This window comes from Hypanus sabinus, chromosome 3 (genome assembly GCF_030144855.1).
Source record: "Hypanus sabinus isolate sHypSab1 chromosome 3, sHypSab1.hap1, whole genome shotgun sequence".
Lineage (NCBI taxonomy): Eukaryota > Metazoa > Chordata > Chondrichthyes > Myliobatiformes > Dasyatidae > Hypanus > Hypanus sabinus.
In genome coordinates this window covers 49,643,410-49,664,587 of record NC_082708.1, presented here as the reverse complement: position 1 = coordinate 49,664,587, position 21,178 = coordinate 49,643,410, and the positions used below count along the sequence as shown (strand labels likewise).

At 38.4% G+C, this 21,178-nt stretch overlaps 1 protein-coding gene across 8 annotated transcripts in view; it reads left to right on the top strand.

Annotated features, from left to right (window-relative positions):
- LOC132391300 (cullin-5) overlaps positions 1–21,178 on the top strand; it is a 73,092-nt gene that overhangs the window by 41,771 nt on the left and 10,143 nt on the right. For all 8 annotated transcript variants that reach the window (XM_059964282.1, XM_059964283.1, XM_059964288.1 and 5 more), the window contains 6 exons: positions 2,870–3,002; positions 8,174–8,305; positions 13,044–13,167; positions 13,406–13,581; positions 16,038–16,199; positions 17,570–17,688. In XM_059964282.1, the coding sequence (XP_059820265.1) occupies positions 2,870–3,002; positions 8,174–8,305; positions 13,044–13,167; positions 13,406–13,581; positions 16,038–16,199; positions 17,570–17,688 (846 nt within the window). The remainder of the gene's footprint in view (positions 1–2,869; positions 3,003–8,173; positions 8,306–13,043; positions 13,168–13,405; positions 13,582–16,037; positions 16,200–17,569; positions 17,689–21,178) is intronic.

The following is a 21,178-nucleotide window of genomic DNA, read 5'->3' as shown; positions in this document are numbered from 1 at the left end:
AATGTTGGATGACAAGAAATGTTGATGAGAAGATTGTCAAAAAGGAAAAAAAGGATATGCAAGGTTCAGGAAGCTGAAATTAGACTTGAATACAGTACGGTGAAAATATTTAGTTAAGATGCGTAGGACTTTTGCACAGTACAGTAATACTTTTATGTATTGCACTGTATTGCTGCTTAAAAAAAACAAATTTCATGAGACATCTGAGTGATGATAAACCTGATTCTGATATGGATCTCTGTAGTGGACTGACAGTGTGAAGGGGGCAGGGAGAAGGGAATTATGGCTGGGAAAAGGGGAAGGGAGAGGGGAGGGAGTGGGAAGCACCAGAGAGACATTCTGTAATGATCAATGAGCTAATTGTTTGGAATCAAATGATCTTGCTTGGTGTCTCAGGGCTGCATGTATCTGCACCCTCACCACACCACCACTCCGGCACTCCCAGATCCCTCCCGTGGTGCTCCAGCCAGATTTACAAACTAGTTCTCTGTTCCACGCTGACAAATACAGTACTTTATACAGAAAGCAGATGGGATTTTTTAAATTGGCTTCTCAGTTGGTACAGCCATGGCGGGCTGAGTGGCCTGTTCTTCTGCAATTACAAAATCTCATTATCAGAGCCACCTAAAAGTGGCTACTCAAGTTGATAGGTTGGTTAAGAAGGTGTTAGTCAAAACATTGAGTTCATTGAGTTCAAAAGTCAGGAGGTTATGTAGGAGCTTTATAAAACTCTAGTTAGGCCACATCTGGAGTACTATATACAGTTCTGGTTGCCCAGTTATAGGAAGGATATCTGGGCTTTGGAGAGAGTGCAGAAGGGGTTTACAAGAATGCTGCAGGGAATTCCAGGGCATGTGCGATAATGAGAGGATGGACAAACTGGGGTTGTTTTCCCTGGAGCAGTGGAGACTGAGGGGAGATCTGAGGGAGATTTATAAGATTATGAGAGGGATAGATAGAAAGACGGTATCTTTTTCAGAGTTGAGATGTCTAACACCAGAGGGCATGCATTAAAGGTGAAATGGGGTAATTTTAAAGATGATGTGGGGGCAAAATGGTGGGTGCCTGGAATGTGCTGCCTAGGGTGGTGGCAGAGGCAGATACATTAGGGACTTTTAAGTGCTATTTAGATAGGCACGTACATGTGTGGAAAATGGAGGGATATTGACACTGTAGGCAGAAGAGATTAGCTTTGTTAGCTGTTTGCTTACTAATTTATTTGGTTTGGCACAACATTGTGGGCCAAAGGGCCTGTACCTGTGCTGTACTGTTCTAAGCCTCCAAACTTTGCCATCCTATCCTCCATCCTCATAGAAACACGCTGGTCCTGTATTTTACTTAACTCTCGGGATTCAGGTGATGAGAAACTTTTCTATCTGGAGGCTGGTAATCTCATTCTGCGGAGGCTGAACTGCTTGGAGGATTCAAGACGATATCATTAGGTTTTTAGATATTAAGGCTAGCAGTGGATATAGGGTTAGTGTAGGAAAGAAGCAACAAGATGAAATGGCATCTTGAAAGGCGGAAAAGATGTTAGAGCCAAATGGAGTACATCATTTTTTTATTACGTTATTTTGCTCGTGAACTTTTGCAGTAATGTGGTCACTCTTACAACAGTCTTAGAATTTTAGGAATTATTTCCTCGATGGATCCAATCTTTTGTTCCATGTGAATTAATTCTCAAATCAATTTTCCCATTAAGGTTAAGTTTTACTATACCAGCATAGTTTGGAAAATATCCTTGTTTGCTTTTGCATGTTCTTATGTATTTTTCAAGTTTTTATTCCTTTAATTTGTATCTAAGTTGTATTGAAACTTTAAACATTAAGCAGCTTACTATTTGTGGATATTTTGAGCAGATCTTTTGTTGGTCACTTGCACTCTGGATCATTTTGTGTGTTAGACAACGTTGGGAGAAACCATTTTGTACTAGGCGTGGAAGTGGTTGTCTGTGCTAGTTGAATGGCTTTAACAGCCGCAGCAACTCTGCCCCCAGGCTCTCTAGCTCTCACTATTATGAATGGTTATTTGAGATTATTGAACTCTTAAAATCATGTAGGGCTATTTTACAGAAAATTTTGAAAACAAAATGAAAACTTTTTAAGAGAGAGTACATCTTTAAAATCAATTTGAATCAAAAAATACTTTACTTACCTGTTACCCAGCAGCAGTATTTCCCCCTTGTATTTCAGTGGTTCTGCTGTACTTTTACCAGGTTAACTTTATAAGTTCAGCAGGCAGGTTTTCTAATCTGATCTGGCAAAAACTACCGATGCAGCCCAGGTACTCTCTGGCTAACCCTTTGCCAGTGAAAGGGTATGCTGTAGCCTCCACTAAGGAGTAGCTCAGTTATGGGCTTTTTTTTGACAAATCCTTGTGCATCTCAGCGGATTACACTCACTGATAAAGAATCTAATAGACAGTGAAAGCTGATCAATATCAAAGTTTTAATAAGAATTGTTGATTGATTTTTCATTTTAACATGCTGACATTTAGCAAAGTACTACATTGCAGGCCAGTGATACACATAATGTGTTGATATTCTCAGCATGCTTTAAAATGGGACATTGACTAGTAGAGCCATTCCTAGATAATAATCTACTGTTTTTAGGCTAAGAGCATTTTGCTCATGATTTCTGTAAATTATGTGGAAAATTGCAAATTCTGAGGAAAAGAAGATCATCAGAGAATGATTCTTTGTAGGCTGTTCTTATGGTTGGCTTAATTTAAAGAAATAGAAGCTTGGCTAAAATAATCACAGGACTTTATCTGACATGAATGAAAAATTAAATCCTTGATATGGCTTGTGAAATAGAAAATATATTCTAAAACTATGTCTTTAAAATGTTGTACTTTTCCTTGAATTTAGAGTTGGGTTGAAAACTCAGCCTGAATCAAAGTGCCCAGAACTACTAGCAAATTACTGTGATATGTTACTAAGAAAAACACCCCTTAGTAAGAAGCTTACTTCAGAAGAAATTGAAGCAAAATTAAAAGAAGTGGTATGTATATGCCTGACACAATACAGATTTGCCACTTTTTTTTTTGTAGTTGCAGATTATACTCAATGATCACAGATTGTACTCTGTCCCCTTGCACTGTGCTGCCACCAAATGCAAACCATCTAACTCTTCCAATGTAATTTTTCTTATAGCTGCCAACTATCCAGAAGACAATTCTATACTGTTTTTGTAAGAATGATGTACATAAAAATTCAGACTCTTAAATCCGAGGGGATAACTTCACTCTTACCAACACCAACCTGATTCCTCAATCTATGGACTCATTTTTAAGGACTCTACAAGTAATGTTTTCTATTTACTGCTTATGTATTATAATTATGTTTTTTGTATTTGCACATTTTGCTGTCTTTTGCACATGGGTTGTTTGTCATGCAGTTTTTCATTGATTTTATTCTGTTTCTTTGCATTTCCTATGAATGCCCATAAGGGAATGAATCTGGGGTAGTAATATATATATAATTTTTTTTCTTTGATAATAAATTTCCTTTGACTCTTAAATTAGTTTCATATTCCACAGCAGGACAAACCAAAACACTGGAACAGTTTTTTGTTGGATTCCTTTTATTTGTTTTGAAATTGTTATAGGGATTAGAAATGTGTTACTCAGGTTTGAACAACTAGATTCACAGCTGGTACAAAACACTTTTTTAATGAATGAAAAGCAAATACAGGCAAGTTCCATATTACGAAAGGTCACCATTTTGAGAAAGCTGTCCTTGTTTGAAACTTTATAGAGATTTTCCCTAATATTTAACCCTATTTCCCTTTTTAGTCCTATGTTATAAGACAATAAGGAGCAGAGTTAGGGCACTTAGCCCATTGATTTTGTTCCACCATTTGATCATGGTTGATTTATTTTCCCTCTCAACCCTATTCTCCTGCCTTCTCCCCATAAACTTTGACACCCTTACTAATTGTATTCATTGTATCTATGCATAATGACAATAAAGATCATTCATTCATCAAGAGCCTATTAATCTTAGCATTAAATATACCCAATGTCTTGGTCTCCGTGGCCTTCCATAACAGTAAATTAAATGGATTCACCACCCTCTGGCTAAAGAAATTCCTCCTTATCTTTTTTCTAAAGGGAAGTGCTTCTATTCTGATGCTGTGCCCTCTGGAACTTGATTTGCCAACTATTGGAAATATTTTCTTCACATCTACAGTATCTGTGCCTTTCAATAATCAATAAGTTTCAATGAGATCCCTCCCTCATTCTTCTAAGCTCCAGAGAGTATGGGCACAAAGCCATTAAACATTCGTCATGCGTTAATCCTTTCATTCTTGGGATCATTCTCAAACTTTCTCTTGTCCCTCTCCAATGTGAGCACATCTATTCTTAGATATGGGGCCCAAAATTGCTCTCAACATTCCAATTACAGTCTGACCAATGGCTGAAAAGCCTCAGTATTACATCCTTGATCTGAACTCATCTAAAACTATAAGCCATTGGTGTTCTGTAAGGATCAGTGCTGCCACATATATTACTTGTAATATATAAGAATGATCTGGATAGAGTTGTCGGTGGTCTGATTAGTAAGCCTGCAGACAGCACAAAGATTGGTGAAGTTGTGGATAGTGAGGAAGGTTATCACAGGATGCAGCAAGACATAAATCAATTGCAAATTCAGACCGAAAGTTCAAAGTAAGTTTATTATCAAAATACATATCTCACCTGAGATTCATTTTCTTGTGGGCATACTCAGTAAATCCAAGAACCATAACAGAATCAATGAAAGACTGCACCCAACAGGGTGGTCAAACAACCGATGTGCAAAAGACAGCAGACTGCAAATACAAAAACAAAAAATAAATAATAAATTATCAGTAAATTTTGAGAACATGAGATGAAGAGTGCTTGAATGTGAATCCATAGGTTGGGGGAATGGTTCAGTGAAGGGGCAAGTGAAGTTGAGTGGTGTTTATCTCTATTGGTTCAAGAGCTTGATGGGTGAGGAATAATAACTGTTCCTAAACCTGGTAGAGAGAGTCCTGAGGCTCCTGTATCTTCCTCCTGATGGCAGCAGCGAGGGAAGAGAGCATGATCTGGGTGGTAGTCCCTGATGATGAATATTGCTTTCCTGTGATAGTGCTCTGTATAGAAGTGCTCAATGTATGGAGGGCCTTACCTGTAATGGACTGGGCCTTATCCACTACTTTTTGTGGGGATATCCTTTCAAATGCATTGGTGTTTCCATACCAGGCCATGATGCAACCAGTCAATATACTCTCCACCACACATCCATAGAAGTTTGTTGAAGTTTTAGATATTATGCTGAATCTTCACAAACTTCTAAGGATGTAGAGGTGCTGCAGTGTTTGCTTCTTAATTGCACTTGTGTGCTGGGACAAAAACAGGTTCTCTGAAATGATAATACTGAGGAATTTAAAGTTGCTGACCCTCTCCACTTCTGATCCCCTGATGAAGATTGGCTCATGGACCTTCAGTTTCCTCTTCCTGGAGTTAATAGTCAATTCCTTGGTCTTGCTGGCATTGAGTGAGAGGTTGTTGCTGTGGCACCACTCAGCCAGATCTTCGGTCTCCCTCCTTTATGCTGATTCGTCACCACCTTTGATTAGACCAACGACAGCAGTGTCATCAGCAAACTTAAATATGGCATTGGAGATGTGCTTAGCCATGCAATCATAAGTGTAGAGTAAGTAGAGCAAGGGTCTAAGCACACATCCTTGTGGTGCCCCTGTGATGACGGAGACTGTGGAGGAGACGTGGCAAATCTGAACTGACTGGGATCTGCAAGTGAGGAAATCGAGGATCTAATTGCAGCAGGAGGTATTGAGGCCAAGGTCTTCAAGCTTATTGATTAGTTTTGAGGGGATGATAGTATTAAATGCCAGGTTGTTGTCAATAAAGAGCATCCTGATGTATGCATCTTTGCTATCCAGATGTTCCAGGATGAGTGAAGAGCCAATGAAATGGCATTTGCTGTGGACTTATTGTGCAGGTAGGCAAATTGAGCAGATCCAAGTCACTTCTCAGGCAGGAGTTGATATGTTTCATCACCAACTTCTCAAAACACTTCACCACACTGGATGATAGTCACTGAGGCAGGTTACCAAGCTGTTTTTGAGCACCGGTATAATTGAAGCCTGTTTGAAGTGGGTCTTTATCTCAGACTGCAGAAGCGAGAGGTTAAATATGTCGATGAACACCACAGCAGGTTGATCACCACAGATCTTTAGTACTTGGCCAGGTGTCTCATCTGGACCAGGTGCTTTCCGTGGGTTCACCCTCTTGAAGGATGCTGTTCTTTCGGCTACTGAAATCACAGGGTCTTTGAGGGCTGTGGGAGTTTGTGAAGGTTCCTCCATGTTTTGATGGTCAAGCAAGCATAGAAGCATTGAACTCATCTGGGAGCGAAGCCTTTTTGTCACCTATATCAGTTGATTTTACTTCATAGGTGGCAAGTGCCACAGCTGTTGAGTAGTCTTCATTGATTCAAGTTTAGTCTGGAATTGTCTCTTTGCCCGTGAGATGGTTTTCCGGAGATCATACCTGGACCTTACTTGGTCGCCATCTGATCTGGCCTCAGCAGACTGTGGATCTCGTGGTTCATCCAGGGCTTGACTCTGAATGATTAGTGGAGACACACATCACAGACTGTATATAAAAAGTTGTAGATAACCGTGGTGTATTCATTCAGATGAGTCCTTGATTATGACCCAGTCCTCTGACTTGAAGCCATCTTGTAGCTGCTCCTCTTCCTCCCACGACCACTTCTTTGTTGTCCTTTTCTCTGGACCTTTGCTCTTTAGCCTTTACCTGTATGCGGTATTTGAAGGAAAGTCAAGTGGTCAGATTTCCTGAATGCAGTCTGGGCATGGAAGGGTAGGCATTCCTTATGGTAGTACTGCAGTGGTCTAGTGTGTTGGAACCCCTGGTGATACAGGTTATATGCTGATGGTAATTGGGCAGAGATTTCTTCAACAAAGCCTGATTGAAGCCTCCAAGTGTGATTTGAAATGCATTGTGGTGAATTGTTTCTTATGATGGTAGTAAGCAGTATCTTAAGTGCCTGTTTAGTTGACTGATCAAGTAATCAAATGGTTAATGATTTAAAAAAAATAGCAGATAGAGTTTAATCAGGGCAAATTGTGAGGGGTTGCCTTTTGGGAGGGAAAATCTACAGAAAATGGCAGGACCTTTGAGCACAATGATGGAAAGTGGCAACACAAGTGGATGGGGTCGTAAAGAAGATGTATACTTTCATAATTCAGCGCATTAAGTATAAAAGTTGGGGCTTCATGATGCAGCCATATAACACTTTAATTAGGCTGCAATTGGAGTACGCTCTGTAGTTCTGCCCCCCCCCCAAACAGTAAAGATGTAGAAACTTCGGAGAGGGTGCTGAAGTGATTCACCAGGATGGTAATTTTATTTTATTTATCAATACAGCACAGAGTAGGCCCTTCCGGCCTGACAAACCCAGTTAACCCTAATTTAATCATGGGACAATTTACAATGACCAATTAACCTACCCAGCATCCAGGTAAAGCCCGTGCATTTCACAGGGAGGACTTAAAAAGGCTCCTTACAGAAAGACACCAGAATTGAACTTCAAACTCTAGCATACCTCAAGATGTAATACTGTTGAGCTAACCACTACGCCACCGTGGTGCTGTTGGCTGAGAGTAATAGGGAGAAGACGGACACATTTAGATTATTTTTTTTGCAACATCAGAGACTGAAGGGCAACTTGTTACAAATATATGTGAGATAGATGAAATTTTCTTCAGGGTGGAACTATCAAATACTAGAAGGCAGCTGAAAGTGAGGAGATAAGCTTACAAGAGAAATGCAAGGCAAGTGTTATTTTACATAGTGGTAGGTACCTGGAAACTTGTCGGGGAGATGGTAGAAGCAGCTACCATAGCAATATTTAGAAGATACTTGGACAGATGCGAACAGACAGTGAAAAGAGGGATAAATACCATATGCAGACAGGTGGAATCAATTAGACTGGTCAACAGAGACATGGTTGATTAAATGGCCCATCTCTGTGTTGTACTGTTCTATCTTCTAATGATTTAAATAACTCCTAATTGTATTTGTTTAAAGTTGATGCTGTTTCAAATTTGAAGTAGTTCTACCAAAAATATTGAATTCTCTTGATATGCTTTTTCAACAGCTCCTTGTGCTGAAATATGTGCAAAACAAAGATGTCTTTATGCGATACCATAAAGCTCACCTAACAAGGCGTTTGATCCTAGATATTTCAGCAGACAGCGAAATAGAAGAAAATATGGTAGAATGGCTTAGAGTAAGTAAATACAATAGTGTCTTTCCACTGTTTTTGGGCACACTTTTTTCCTTTCGATCTACTAAATTTGTTTATGAATGTGGTAAGCAAAAGAGAGTTTGGGCGATAATAGCTCTAATTTACAGTAGTTCACTTGGTTCATTGATAATAGGCCAAAAGGATTTCTCTGCCCTCTGTCTCAAAAATTGTAATGCTTCACTTGAATGTTGAATTGAGAATTTAAAAAAGGCATATTTTTCATTTGCCACAATTTGAACTTGAATCAAAAGGAAGTGTTTCCCTCTTTTTGTTTCCTCCCCATGGTTTTCTCCACATGCCATTAAATCTTTAATAAGGGAACTGGCCAATAATGTCTGCTCTTAGCACTACTAGTTATGTTTAACTTCGGATGATTAAAGTGAGCCAATTTTGTTCTATCCTGAACAACTCATAGGCACTACCAAATTATAAAATATTCTGTGTGTTTTATTTACAACATCTTTTTAATATTTTGGCATATATAGCAGTATCATTGTTGATCCTAATGACTCAATATATCTAGATTAATTTAGAATTATATTTGGTATGCTAATGTAGTGAGATGGCTATAGTTTAAGCTCCACAGCAGTGATTGCAGAATATAATGTAAGCTGGCACTTTGTGTGGACTGTGCAAGTCAGCTGTTGGTCTTTCTAAGAAAATAATAAACAGGCCTATTTTAATTTAATGGACATAAAAGATCCCAACTGCTATTTGAAGAAAAGCAGGGAGTTTTGCCAATGTCTTGGGTAACATTTATCCCTTAACCAACAATGTGTTTTTGGGGTGTGAAAGGTGATTTATAAAAACAGATATTTAAGAAAATGTATAATTAAAGATGTCAAAGTGGGTTAATTCTAAGATTGCTGCAGAATATCTACAGTATATACACTTAACCTATTGATATGGAATTATATAGCTATTTGTACAAGATTACTGGGCATAGTAAATTATCAATTTCACCAACTCTGTGGATGTCTAGACTATCTAAATGAAGCATTATGAATTGTGAATATAATTTAATTTAATTACATCCATACGCTTCAAGGAATGTATCAAGACTTGGTCGCAGAATAACAGAAATTATAAGGATCAATTGATTTGGATTTGAAGTTTTATTCTCTTGTGTATTAATCTCTGAGGCTTGTTATACTCATTATGTGGCATAACTTAAGTCTGTAAATCTATTCCTAATTTCTACGTGGGTAAAGTGTATATAGAAACGAAATGTATTTGGGGAAAAAAGAAGAACCCTGAACTGTGGAATATTCCACAACAAGATGTACCCAGTATTCAAAGTTCAGAGTAAAATGTGTTGGGGTACATTCAACTGACCACATACAACCCCAATATTCTTTATCCTGTGGGCATACTTAACAAATATATAGAACAGTGACTGTAAACTGTGCAAATGAAAATATAAATAAATGGCAATAAATAACAAGAGCATGAAAGAACAAGATAGTCTTTGGAGTGAGACCATTGTCTGGGAACACCATAAAAAGAATGAATATTATAACTTTCCAAATAAATGACAATTAGGTTTAGATATGAGATTCAAGATGAAACTTAAGAATGCATATCATAAAGAAGTAAAAGACTGAAAACATTTGTAAATGCAGTTTATAAATGTACAAAGTGATTCTGACTGGTGTGACCTGGAGTTTGGTGCTGAGATAGTATTGTTCTGACTTGTTTTAATGACTTGAGTTTAAATATGAAGTAAATGGGTCATAGGAAGTAGCTCAGAAACCACAATAAATTAGATAGAATATTTGTGTAAAGCAATGGTGCTTTTTGATTTGAGTGCAAAATGTGTTTAGAAAACATGACTGGTTCATCAGCACATGTAGGTGACTCCGTGTTTTACCCAGTCTGGTATCGGAAGTTTTCCTTTACGGAATTACCAAATCTCTACCCAAGAATTTGAGGTACAGAATTAAAATTTGTTTTCGTGGAATTTGTATGATGGGGAATAAGTATAAAGTGTGAAAGAAACAACAAATTTTGTCTTTTTTTTAAAGACTAAATACCATGTGGAAGTAAGATTTTAGGTACATCATCACATCATTTGGGTTGGCAGTTACAGCAAAATTTGTCCTTGGCCATGCCCCCTCTTGTCCAAGAATATGTAAGCTGACATCTTAGTGTAGTCCTGTCCTCTTCGCCTACAAGATAGTTTCTCTGAGGTGCTGCTTTGTGAGGTGCCATTGTAGCTATGGTCACCTCCTTATAGTAATCCTGCAGCCTTCCATCAAGTCACCATGTCTTTAAACTATTATCCCTTAATTCCTTTTATATTACCTTTCCCACATGAGCCTCAGCCTTTGTTCTCCCCTGGTATCTCCACTTTTTTAAACCCTTTCCTAATCCACCAGCTTTGTATTTCCCAAATTGTTATTTCTCTTGAGAGCCTCTAACAGTGACATAGAGCATAGAAGACAGTAAGACATAGGAGCAGAATTAGTCTAATCGGCCCTTCGAGTCTGGTCCACCATTCCATCATGACTGATTTATTATCCTCAATCCCTTTCTCTTGCCTTCTCCTTTTAACCTTTGACGCCCTTACTAATCAAGAAGCGATCAAGCTCAGCTTGACAAGTACAGCACAGAAACGGGCCCCTTAGCCCACAATGTTGTGCCAAACCAAATAAATTAGTAATTAAATGGTGCCTGCACAATGTCAATATCCTTCCATTTTCCTCACATTCATGTGCCTATCCAAATGTCTGTAATGTATCTGTCTCTACCACCATCCCAGGCAGTGCATTCAGGATACCCACCACTCCCTTTGTTTTGTTTTAAAATAAACTGTCCTTTATCTCATTTGAAATGAGCCACTCTTGCCTTAAATGCATGCCTTCTGGTTTTGGACATTTCAACCCTGAGAAAAAGATACTATCTGTATGCTCCCTTCATGTCTCTCATAATCCTATCAATCTCGATCAGATCTTCCCTCAGCCTCCACTGCTCCAGAGAAAACAACCCAGGTTTGTCCAACCTCTTTTTAAAGCACAAGCCCTCTAATTCAGGCAACATTCTGGTAAGCCTCTTTTGCACCTTCCCCACATCCTCAACATCCTTCCCATAAGATTCACATACTTCTCCTTTATCTTCTTGGCAAAATTCATCACCTCCCTCGACATCCAAGGTTCTCACACCTTGCCGTCCTTGTCCTTTCTTCTGACTGGAACATACCTGTCCTGTATTCTGCATACTTGGTCTTTAAACACCCTCTACATGCCGGATGTGGACTTGTGCAAAAGTCCCAATTAACACTCCCTTGTTCCTGCCTGATACTCTCATAATTTGCCCTACTCCAATTTAATACTCTCCCACAAGCTCCATATTTATCCTTATCTATAGCTACCTTAAAATTTAAGGAGTTGTGTTCAGTGTTCCCGAAACTGAAAAGGCACCAATATCGAGGCCAGGAAGTTTGCTACTAGGGAGGATTTAAACTAGTTTGGCAGAGGGATGGGAACCAGAGTAACAGGTGAAAAAGTGGCAGGATAGAGAGGAAGCTAGATGTCAGGGCCAGGAAAAAAAAATAGGTAGGAGCAAAGTAATAGATGTGATAGGATGGTTGGTTTGAAATGTTCATATTTTAATGCTTGGAGTATTATAGGTGGAAGTGTTAAACAGAGCATGGCTCAGTACATGGAACTGTGATGTGGTTGAGAGAGGGACAGGAGTGGGCCTTTAATATTCCAGGGTTTCAATGTTTTAGAAAACAGAGGGAGGGAAAATGGGTGGGGGTGTGGAAATTGCACTAGTACTCAGAGACAATACCACAGCTGCCTTCTGAGGGGTCATAATGGAGGCTCACACACTGATGTCTATATGGCCATGAGTAATCAGTGTTGTGTGCTTGTGGTTGAGGGGGAAGTAGTTACCAAGACACCAAGAATTCCTTATTGTTTTTATACTGATGCATGTGAAAAGCCAGGATAGACAGGTTGTATTTCAATATTTTTGTGCCAATTATGTACAATCTGACAACGCAGCATTTCTTTGGTATTGCATGGAACTGTTCTGTATTCATCTCTGCATTCTATATGTGGAGGAAACCTATTTTGTTTTGACAAAGATCAAGGTGCAACCAACTGAGGAAAGTTGATAATTCTATACAGGTACTAAGAAGCTTCAGAGCAGCACAACAAATTCCAGTTGAAAAAAGGTATGAATTATTCTGAGAATTTAAAGTTCAAAATTTAATTTCAGATGATCAGAGTAGTTTGGATGTTTTCCTGAGAGTCTACTTTTGTACTATTTCACAGATTACAGAGGTGCAAGAGAATGCAGATGCTGGAATCTTGAGCAACAATCAATCTACTTTAGCAATTCAATATGTTAGGCAACATCTGGGTGTGGGAGGGTGCTGAGGGAAGGATTTCTCAATGTTTCAGGTTGAAACCCTGCAAACTTGCATCAGGAATCCGGCTCAGCTCATTAGTTCCTCCAGCGGAGGCTGTTCTTTTTCACAGGTTTCAGCCTTTGTTAATACTGAAGTGTTTTCCCTTTCAATGCTGCCATAAATCTTTGCGAGGTACATTTTTGCCCCATGTGGAATTCCAAATTTGGAATGTTACATATTTGCTTGCAGATTTTATTTTATTTAGGTGACCAATTTCTTTGAGTACGAAAATTTGTATTTATAGTTTAATCCTTAAATGTATACTTTTATAAGATAGAAATTTGTGTTTTTGTGTGTTTATAGGAAGTAGGAATGCCTGCTGACTATGTGAACAAGTTGGCCAGAATGTTTCAGGACATTAAAGTATCTGAAGACCTCAACCAAGTTTTCAAAGAAATGCACAAAAACAATAAGTTGGCCCTTCCAGGTATAACTTTCTTTGGAATATATATTAATTTAAATTAAGAATGGAAAATGCAGAAAATTTAAATATTAATTGAATGGTACTGATTAATTTTAAATAAAAATATGCTGAAATTCCATCATTCAGCATTAAAATACAAACAGAAATGTCTTTAACAGATACAGAAACAAAAATTTTATTTAAGTTTTCTTTTTGCACAAGATAGCCAAATAATGTGCTTGTAATCCTTTACCTGATTTAGCTGACTCTGTGAATATCAAGATTTTAAATGCTGGTGCCTGGTCAAGAAGCTCAGAGAAAGTATTTGTTTCTCTTCCAACTGAACTTGAAGATCTTATCCCTGAGGTGGAGGAATTTTACAAAAAAAATCATAGTGGTAGAAAGCTGCATTGGCATCACCTCATGTCCAATGGAATTGTAAGTAGAGAATCCTTTTGATGTTAATTTATAATTGATTTATTATGGTCCACGTGTACCGAGCTTTGGATACCATCCATGTGGAGTATTTCACTACATTGGTACATCAGTAGTACAAGGGAGGAGTAATAGCAGAATGCAGAATACTGTACAGCATTACAGAGAAACCACAGTGCTGGCAGATAGTATGGTGCAACACCAGGGCAAGATAGATTGAGGTTGAGTCCATCCTATCATACAAAAAGTCTGTTCAATAGTCTTTTAACAGTCTTGTAATAGAAGCTGTCTCCTTGAGTCTATTAGTACGTGCTTTCAGGCTTTTGTATCTTCTGCCTGATGGAGGACAGGAGAAGAGAAAATGTTTGTAATGGGATGGGTTTTTATGTATGCTATACTTAACAATGTGCTGTAGTTTGTGCAAATTTCGGTTGAAGTCTCTTTATTAAATCTGTCCACAGAATGTAATGAAAATCAATATTTGTACTTATGAAATGGAATAATAGGTGAGAAGTCTTTAAAATTCAGTACTGAAATAATTTGCAGCTTACATTTGGCCAGAATCTAGGAAAAGGTCATTTTCTGAAAAATATTTTGAAAATAGTGAAAGTTGGGTAGCATATTTAAGTGGTAGTGTAATTTTTTAAATGCATGAATGTCAATGTGTAATGATCTTATTTAAAAGCCAGAATTTCACAGTACTATTGGTGACTCTTGGATGGGCACATTTGAAGATCAGGTTCAGTTGTGATATGTCAATGCTCATAAGATTGAATCTGGATTATCAGGGAGAATAGCCACTTACATTAAGCATGACAGGGCACCTGACACTGGTATATTGAATTGACTTTATTAATTACATCCTTCACATACATGAGGAGTAAAAATCTTTATGTTACGTCTCCATCTAAATGTGTCATGTGCAATCATAATAATTTATAATGATCTTTAATAAATAGAACAGTCAATATAATATAGAGAACACTCAAATCAGCATGAGTTCATCAGTCTGATTGCCTGGTGGAAGAAGCTGTACCAGAGCCTGTTGTTCCTGGCTTTTATGCTGTGGTACCGCTTCCCGGACGCAGCTGGAATAGATTGTGGTTGGGATGGCTCAGGTCCCCAATGATCCTGCGGGCCCTTTTTACACACCTGTCCTTGTAAATACCCTGAATCATGGGAAGTTCACAACTACAGATGCGTTGGGCTGTCTGCACCACTCTCTGCAGAGTCCTGCGATTAAGGGAGGTACAGTTCCCATACGAGGCAGTGACACAGCCAGTCAGGATGCTTTCAGTTGTGCCCTTGTATAAAGTCCTTAAGATTTGGCGGCCCATACCAAACTTCCTCAACCATCTCAGTTGAAAGAGGCGCTGTCGTGTCTTTTTTTTACCACATAGTTGGTGTGTACAGACCAAGTGAGGTCCTCGGTGATGTGGATGCCGAGAAACTTGAAGCTGTTTACCCTTTCAACCCCAGATCCATTGATGTCAATGCCTGTCTCCAATCCTCATGTAATTGATAACCAGCTCCTTTGTTTTTGCGACATTGAGGGAGAGGTTGTTTTCTTGACACCACTATGTCAGAGAGATGACTTCTTCCCTGTAGGCCACCTCGTTATTGTTTGAGATTAGGCCAGTCAATGTAATGTTGTTGGCAAATGTAATCAGATTGCAGCTAAACCATAATTGATACAATCAGCAGAGGAAAAGAACGATTGGTCAATCTGTCAGATGTCTATTGGGTTTTCAGTATTTGACATTTAGTGAATTGCTTTTGTTGGCTTTATTTTTAGAACAGAAGCAGGGATAACTATAGACAGTAAACAGTCCAGTTCACATTAAGCCAAACATTCATTCAGTATTTTAAGCATTTAAAACATTTGAAAGTCAACTAGAAATCAGACTGAGGTTCCTGTGCAGTTCTTGACCTTGCTCTACTTGAAGTGTTGTTTGTAAGCTAATTAAAACTCATTTGACAAAAAATTTTCTTTAATTCGGAAGTATGTAAATTAAGATACTGAATAAGCTTCATTGCTGCAGAAATAGTGCCTGTACTGCAGTAGTTACCTGTGACATTAGTGCCAACCAACTCACTCCATGTACTCTCTGCCCTTTTATGGCTCTGTTTTATTTCTCTCTGGGTCCACCTCTCTTTTTCTGTCCCTTGGCCCACTTCCATTTTTCTCACCCTCGACCCCTCACTCCTCCGGCATATCACACCCCTCCCCCGAATCAGACTTGTATGATTCCCTTGTATTCCTGTGGACTAACATGATTAATGTCATTAAAATGTTTCTGCGATTTTTGCCTGTTTTGTTCATAACTTTGTTTTTAAGGTGGTCCTGCAACTTAGCTTTGGGTTCATTGTAAATTGTTTTTAAATCTTAGAATCTATTTTGCTTTGTATTGGGGAAAAAAAAGGTAAAATAATGAAATTTTCTTTTACTTCCTAAATAGATAACTTTCAAAAATGAGGTTGGTCAGTATGATTTAGAGGTAACCACCTTCCAATTGGCAGTTCTGTTTGCCTGGAACCAAAGACCAAGAGAAAAGATTAGTTTTGAAAATCTAAAATTAGCAACTGAACTACCAGATGCAGAACTCAGGAGGACGTTATGGGTATGTTACTTTTATTTTCAACTACCATACATCCTTTCACATTTGAGGAGTAAACTTGTATTGCCTAAGATAACAGTAATCTTTTTAGCATTTATTTACTTAAAATATTCCTCACAATAATATAAACGAAGTAAACCTCATGCTACTGAAACCAGTAATGATTACTAAGAAGTGTGTGGAAAAGAACTGATAACAGATGGGGAATTTCAAATACAACAATAGTGATGACAATATATGTACTTTGATAATAAAATTTATTTTGAACTTTGAAAAATTGCCTAAAATGCCTTTCACTTAGGAGGAGAGACTGGTGGCTGTTTTTGTTTTCTTTGGAGCAGTAGATGCTGAAGGTGTTCTGACATAGGTTGTTCTGTAGCTTTAGAAAACTTTGATTCAGCTCTACTTGGAATATTGTGTGTAGTTCTGCTTGCCCAATTACAGGAAAGATGTGGAAACTTTGGAAAGGGTGCAGAAAAAGTTTACCAAGATGCTGTCTGGATTACAGGGTACAAACTGTAAGAAGAGGTTGGACACACTTGGGTTGTTTCCTCTGGAGCATTGGAGGCTGAGGGGAAATTTGATAGAAGCTTGTAAGGGTAAGGCATATGTGTATAGACAGTTTCCCAGGATATGAATCTAAGGTGAGAGAGGCGAGAAGTTTAAAGTGTGGAAAAGTTTTCTATAGAATAGTAGGTGCCAAGAAACAACTGCTGGGAGGAATGATGGAACAGATATGACAGTGATGTTTAAGAGGCTGTCACGTAAATATGCAGAGAATGAAGGCTTTTGGATTATGCTCAGGCAGAAGAGATTTTGTTTAATTTGGCACCAACATTGTGGGGAGAAAGTTCTGTTCCTTATGTACAAATACATAAAATTTTGAAGGGCATTTCTGAGGTAGGTAGGAGGATATTTTTCTCCATAACAGATGTGTTTAAAGCCACAGTTTAGATTTAGTGTAAGAGATTCAGAAGGGATCTAAATAAAAATTCTTTTTTTTAATGCAGAGGATGTCTGGAATCTTGAAATCTGAGTGGGTAGTGGAGACAATTACTCTGACACTTCTAATGTATCTATTTAAGCACTTGAATTATCATAGCAATAAAGCTTGGATTCAGTGCAAGTAAATGGGTTAGTGTGGATGGCTAGTTGTGTTGCTGTGGACATGGAGGGCCGAAAGGCCAATTTCTATGCTGTGACACTTTTTTTGAGCCGTTAATTCTGAATGCTGCAACTTGAGCCTTAGATTTTATATGTATCATTTTTGCTATGAAGATGCCATATGTGCATTTGATTTTTTGCCTCCCTATATAATACATTTTATGCATTTTGAATAATTAATCTTACTAGTTCTTCTTTTGTTTCTGAAGTCTCTTGTAGCTTTTCCAAAATTGAAACGTCAGGTTTTACTTCATGAACCTCAAGTCAGCTCACCCAAAGACTTTACTGAAGGCACACTTTTCTCAGTGAACCAGGACTTCTCTTTAATGTAAGTACTAAAGCCTAGATAAGTGAAGATATTGAAATATTAAGATAAAAGGTTGTGAAAAAAAATTAGTTTCTATTGAAACAACACAACAAAATAATGGTGGAACACAGCAGGCCAGGCAGCATCTATAAGGAGAAGTACTGTCAACGTTTCGGGTCGAGACCCTTCGTCAGGACACTTTCTATTCAATTATTTCTTACTACCTGGTTTATCTTGGCTTTTTAAAAATAGTCTTAACAATGTGGCAGAATGTTTTTAACATATCCAGAGAAGTGTAATCCAGTAAACTAATGAGATAAGAAAACTATATCAGAGAACCAATGTATGAAGGCATTGTCTTGTATCATCACAAGCAAAGCGGTATATGTCCAGAATTGTGGCATGTAGCTGTTGGAAAACAGCAATCCAGTTTGGTGGAGAATTTTACTGCTTTCTTTTAACTTGGTACAGAACAAGAGATTAAAAAAAATAAAGTAACAATTTAGCAGATTAATTAGAAATAGTTTATTCAACAGTATTTGCATATGCAGTGAACAATGAAATTTCCTGCTAACAGGAACTCAGCAGGTCAGATAGCATCTCAGGGGAGGGATAAACAGTTGACATTTCTGGCCAAGACCCTTCATTAGGTTCATTCCTCTCCATGGATGCTGCCTGACCTGCTGAGTTCCTCCAGCATTTTGTGTGTGTTGCTCTGGACTTCCAGCACCTGCAAATCTCTTCAGCTTAATGCTGAACTGAATAACTATGTCTAGCATTAGCATTTGTTGCGATAATTCATTAATACAGGTATGCGTCGCTTAACGTCCATGATACGTTCTGTGAAATCAGACGTTATGTGATTTGGATGTTGTGCAAACACCATATTATATACTTCTTGCTGCTGCTATCACTAGGAATGGTTTTGCTGCATTTGGAAGCCATGATGCACTTTATGGTAATATTATATGCGATTGAACGTTGTCAGAATGGATGTTAAGCAGCGCACACCTGTAAATTATTTTGATTTGGAATAAGCCGGAATGTTGATTGAAATATGTAAGAAGGCTGAAACAAATAAAGATACTTTTAGACATGAGAAAGTCTACAGATGCTGGAAATCCAAAACAACAACACTTAAAATACTGGAAGAACTCGGCAGATCAAGCAGCATTAATAGAAATGAATTAACAGTTGACATTTTGGGCCAACTCTTCTTCACGATATTTATAGATATCTAAAATATGTTTATAGGTATATTACATACGGTGTCTATAAAAAGTATTCACACACCCCTCACCTCCCAGAAGTTTTCATATTTTATTGTTTTTACAGCATTGACTCACAGGGGATTTAATTTAGCTTTTGATACTGATCAACAGAAAATGACTCTTTTGTGTCAAAGTGAAAACAGATCTCTGCAAAGTGATTTAAGTTAATTACAAATATAAAACACAAAATAGTTGATTGCTTAAGTATTTACCCTCTATAATGTGACACACCAAGTCATCACTGGTACAGATAATTGGTTTTTGAAATCATATAATTAGCTAAATTGACATTACTGTGTGCAGTCAAGGTGTTTCAATTGATTGTAGTAAAAATACACCTGTATCTGGAAGGTTCAACAGCTGGTTAGTCAGTATCATGGCAAAAGCTACACCATGAAGACAAAAGAACACGGTAACGCACTCCTCAAAAAGGTTATCGAAAGGTACGTCAAGAGACGGATACAAGAAAATTTCCAAGTCACTGAATATCCCTTGGAGCACAGTTCAGTCAATCATGAGGAAATAGAATATGGCACAGCTGTAAATCTGCTTAGAGCAGGTTGTCCTCAAAAATTGAGTGACAGTGCAAGAAGGGAGTAAGTAAGGGAGGCCACCAAGAGATCTATGACAACTCTGGAGGAGTTACAAGCTTCTGTGGCTGAGATGGGAGATACTGCACATACAACAACTGTTACCCGGCAGCTTCACCAGTCACAGCTTTATGGGAATCAGAATCACCGCATGCTGTCGGAGCAGTGCTGCCAGGATAAGCAAGGACATGACCCACCCAGCCAACACACTTTTTGTCCCTCTTGTCGGGAGAAGGTTCAGGAGCTTGAAGATTCATGCAGCCAGATTTGGAAACAGCTTCTTTCCAACTGTGATAAGACTGCTGAACAGATCCTGACCCGGATCTGGGCTGTACCTTCCAAATATCCAGACCTGACGTGCACTACCTTATTTTCCCTTTTCTATTTCCTAATTATGATTTATAATTCAAATTTTTATTATATTTATTTCAATTTGTACTTAAGGGAGCACGAAGCGCAGAATCAAATATCGCTGTGATGTTTGTATGCTCTAGTATCAATTGTTTGGTGACAAAGTAATTATCACTGACATGTGACGTGGAATTTGTTAACTTAGCAGCTGCAGTTCAATGCAATACATAATTTAGCAGAGAGAGAGAGAATAAATAAATAAAATTAAACATAATAAATAAACAAGTAAATCGATTATGCATATTGAATAGATTATTTAAAAATGTGCAAAAACAGTATATTTAAAAAAAGTGAAGTATGTCCAAAGCTTCAAAGTCCATTTAGGAATCGGATGGCAGAGGGGAAGAGCTGTTCCTGAGTCGCTGAGTGTGTGTCTTCAGGCTTCTGTACTTCCTATCTGATGGTAACAGGGAGAAAAGGACATGCCCTGGGTGCTGGAGGTCTTTAATAATGAACGCTGCCTTTCTGAGACACTGCTCCCTAAAGATGTCCTGGGTACTTTGTAGGCAAGTGCCCAAGATGGAGCTAATTAGATTTACAACCTTCTGCAGCTGCTTTCTGTCCTGTGTAGTAGCCCCTCCATACCAGACAGTGATGTAGCCTGTCAGAATGTTCTCCATGGTACAACTAAAGAAGTTTTTGAGTGTATTTGTTGACATGCCAAATCGCTTCAAACTCCTAATAAAGTATAAGCACTGTTGGGGGAAAAAAGAATCACATGAAGTCTTGACTAGAGTTTACCAACAGGCATGTGGGAGACTCTGAAGTCAGCTGGAAGATGTTGCTATGGTCTGATGAAACCAAAATTGAACCTTTTGGCCATCAGACTAAATGGCATGTTTGGTGAAAGCCAAACACCGCATTTCATCAAAAACACACCAGCCCTACTATGAAGCATGGCGGTGGCTGCATTATACTGTGGAGATGCTTTGCTGCAACAGGCCCTGGAAGGCTTGTAAAGGGAGAGGGTAATTTGAATGCAGCAAAATACAAGGAAATCCTGCAGGAAAACCTGCTACAGTCTACAAGAGAACTTAATGCAATTGAGAATTTGTGGCTGGACTTGGAAAGGGCTGTTCAGTCACAATCCTCGTGCAATTTGACTGAGCTTGAACAGTTTTGTAAAGAAGAATGGGGTAAAATTGCAGTGTCCAGATGTACAGAGCTGATAGAGACCTATTCACACAGACTTAAGGTTGTAATTGCTGCCAAAGGCGCATCTACTAAATAGTGACTTGA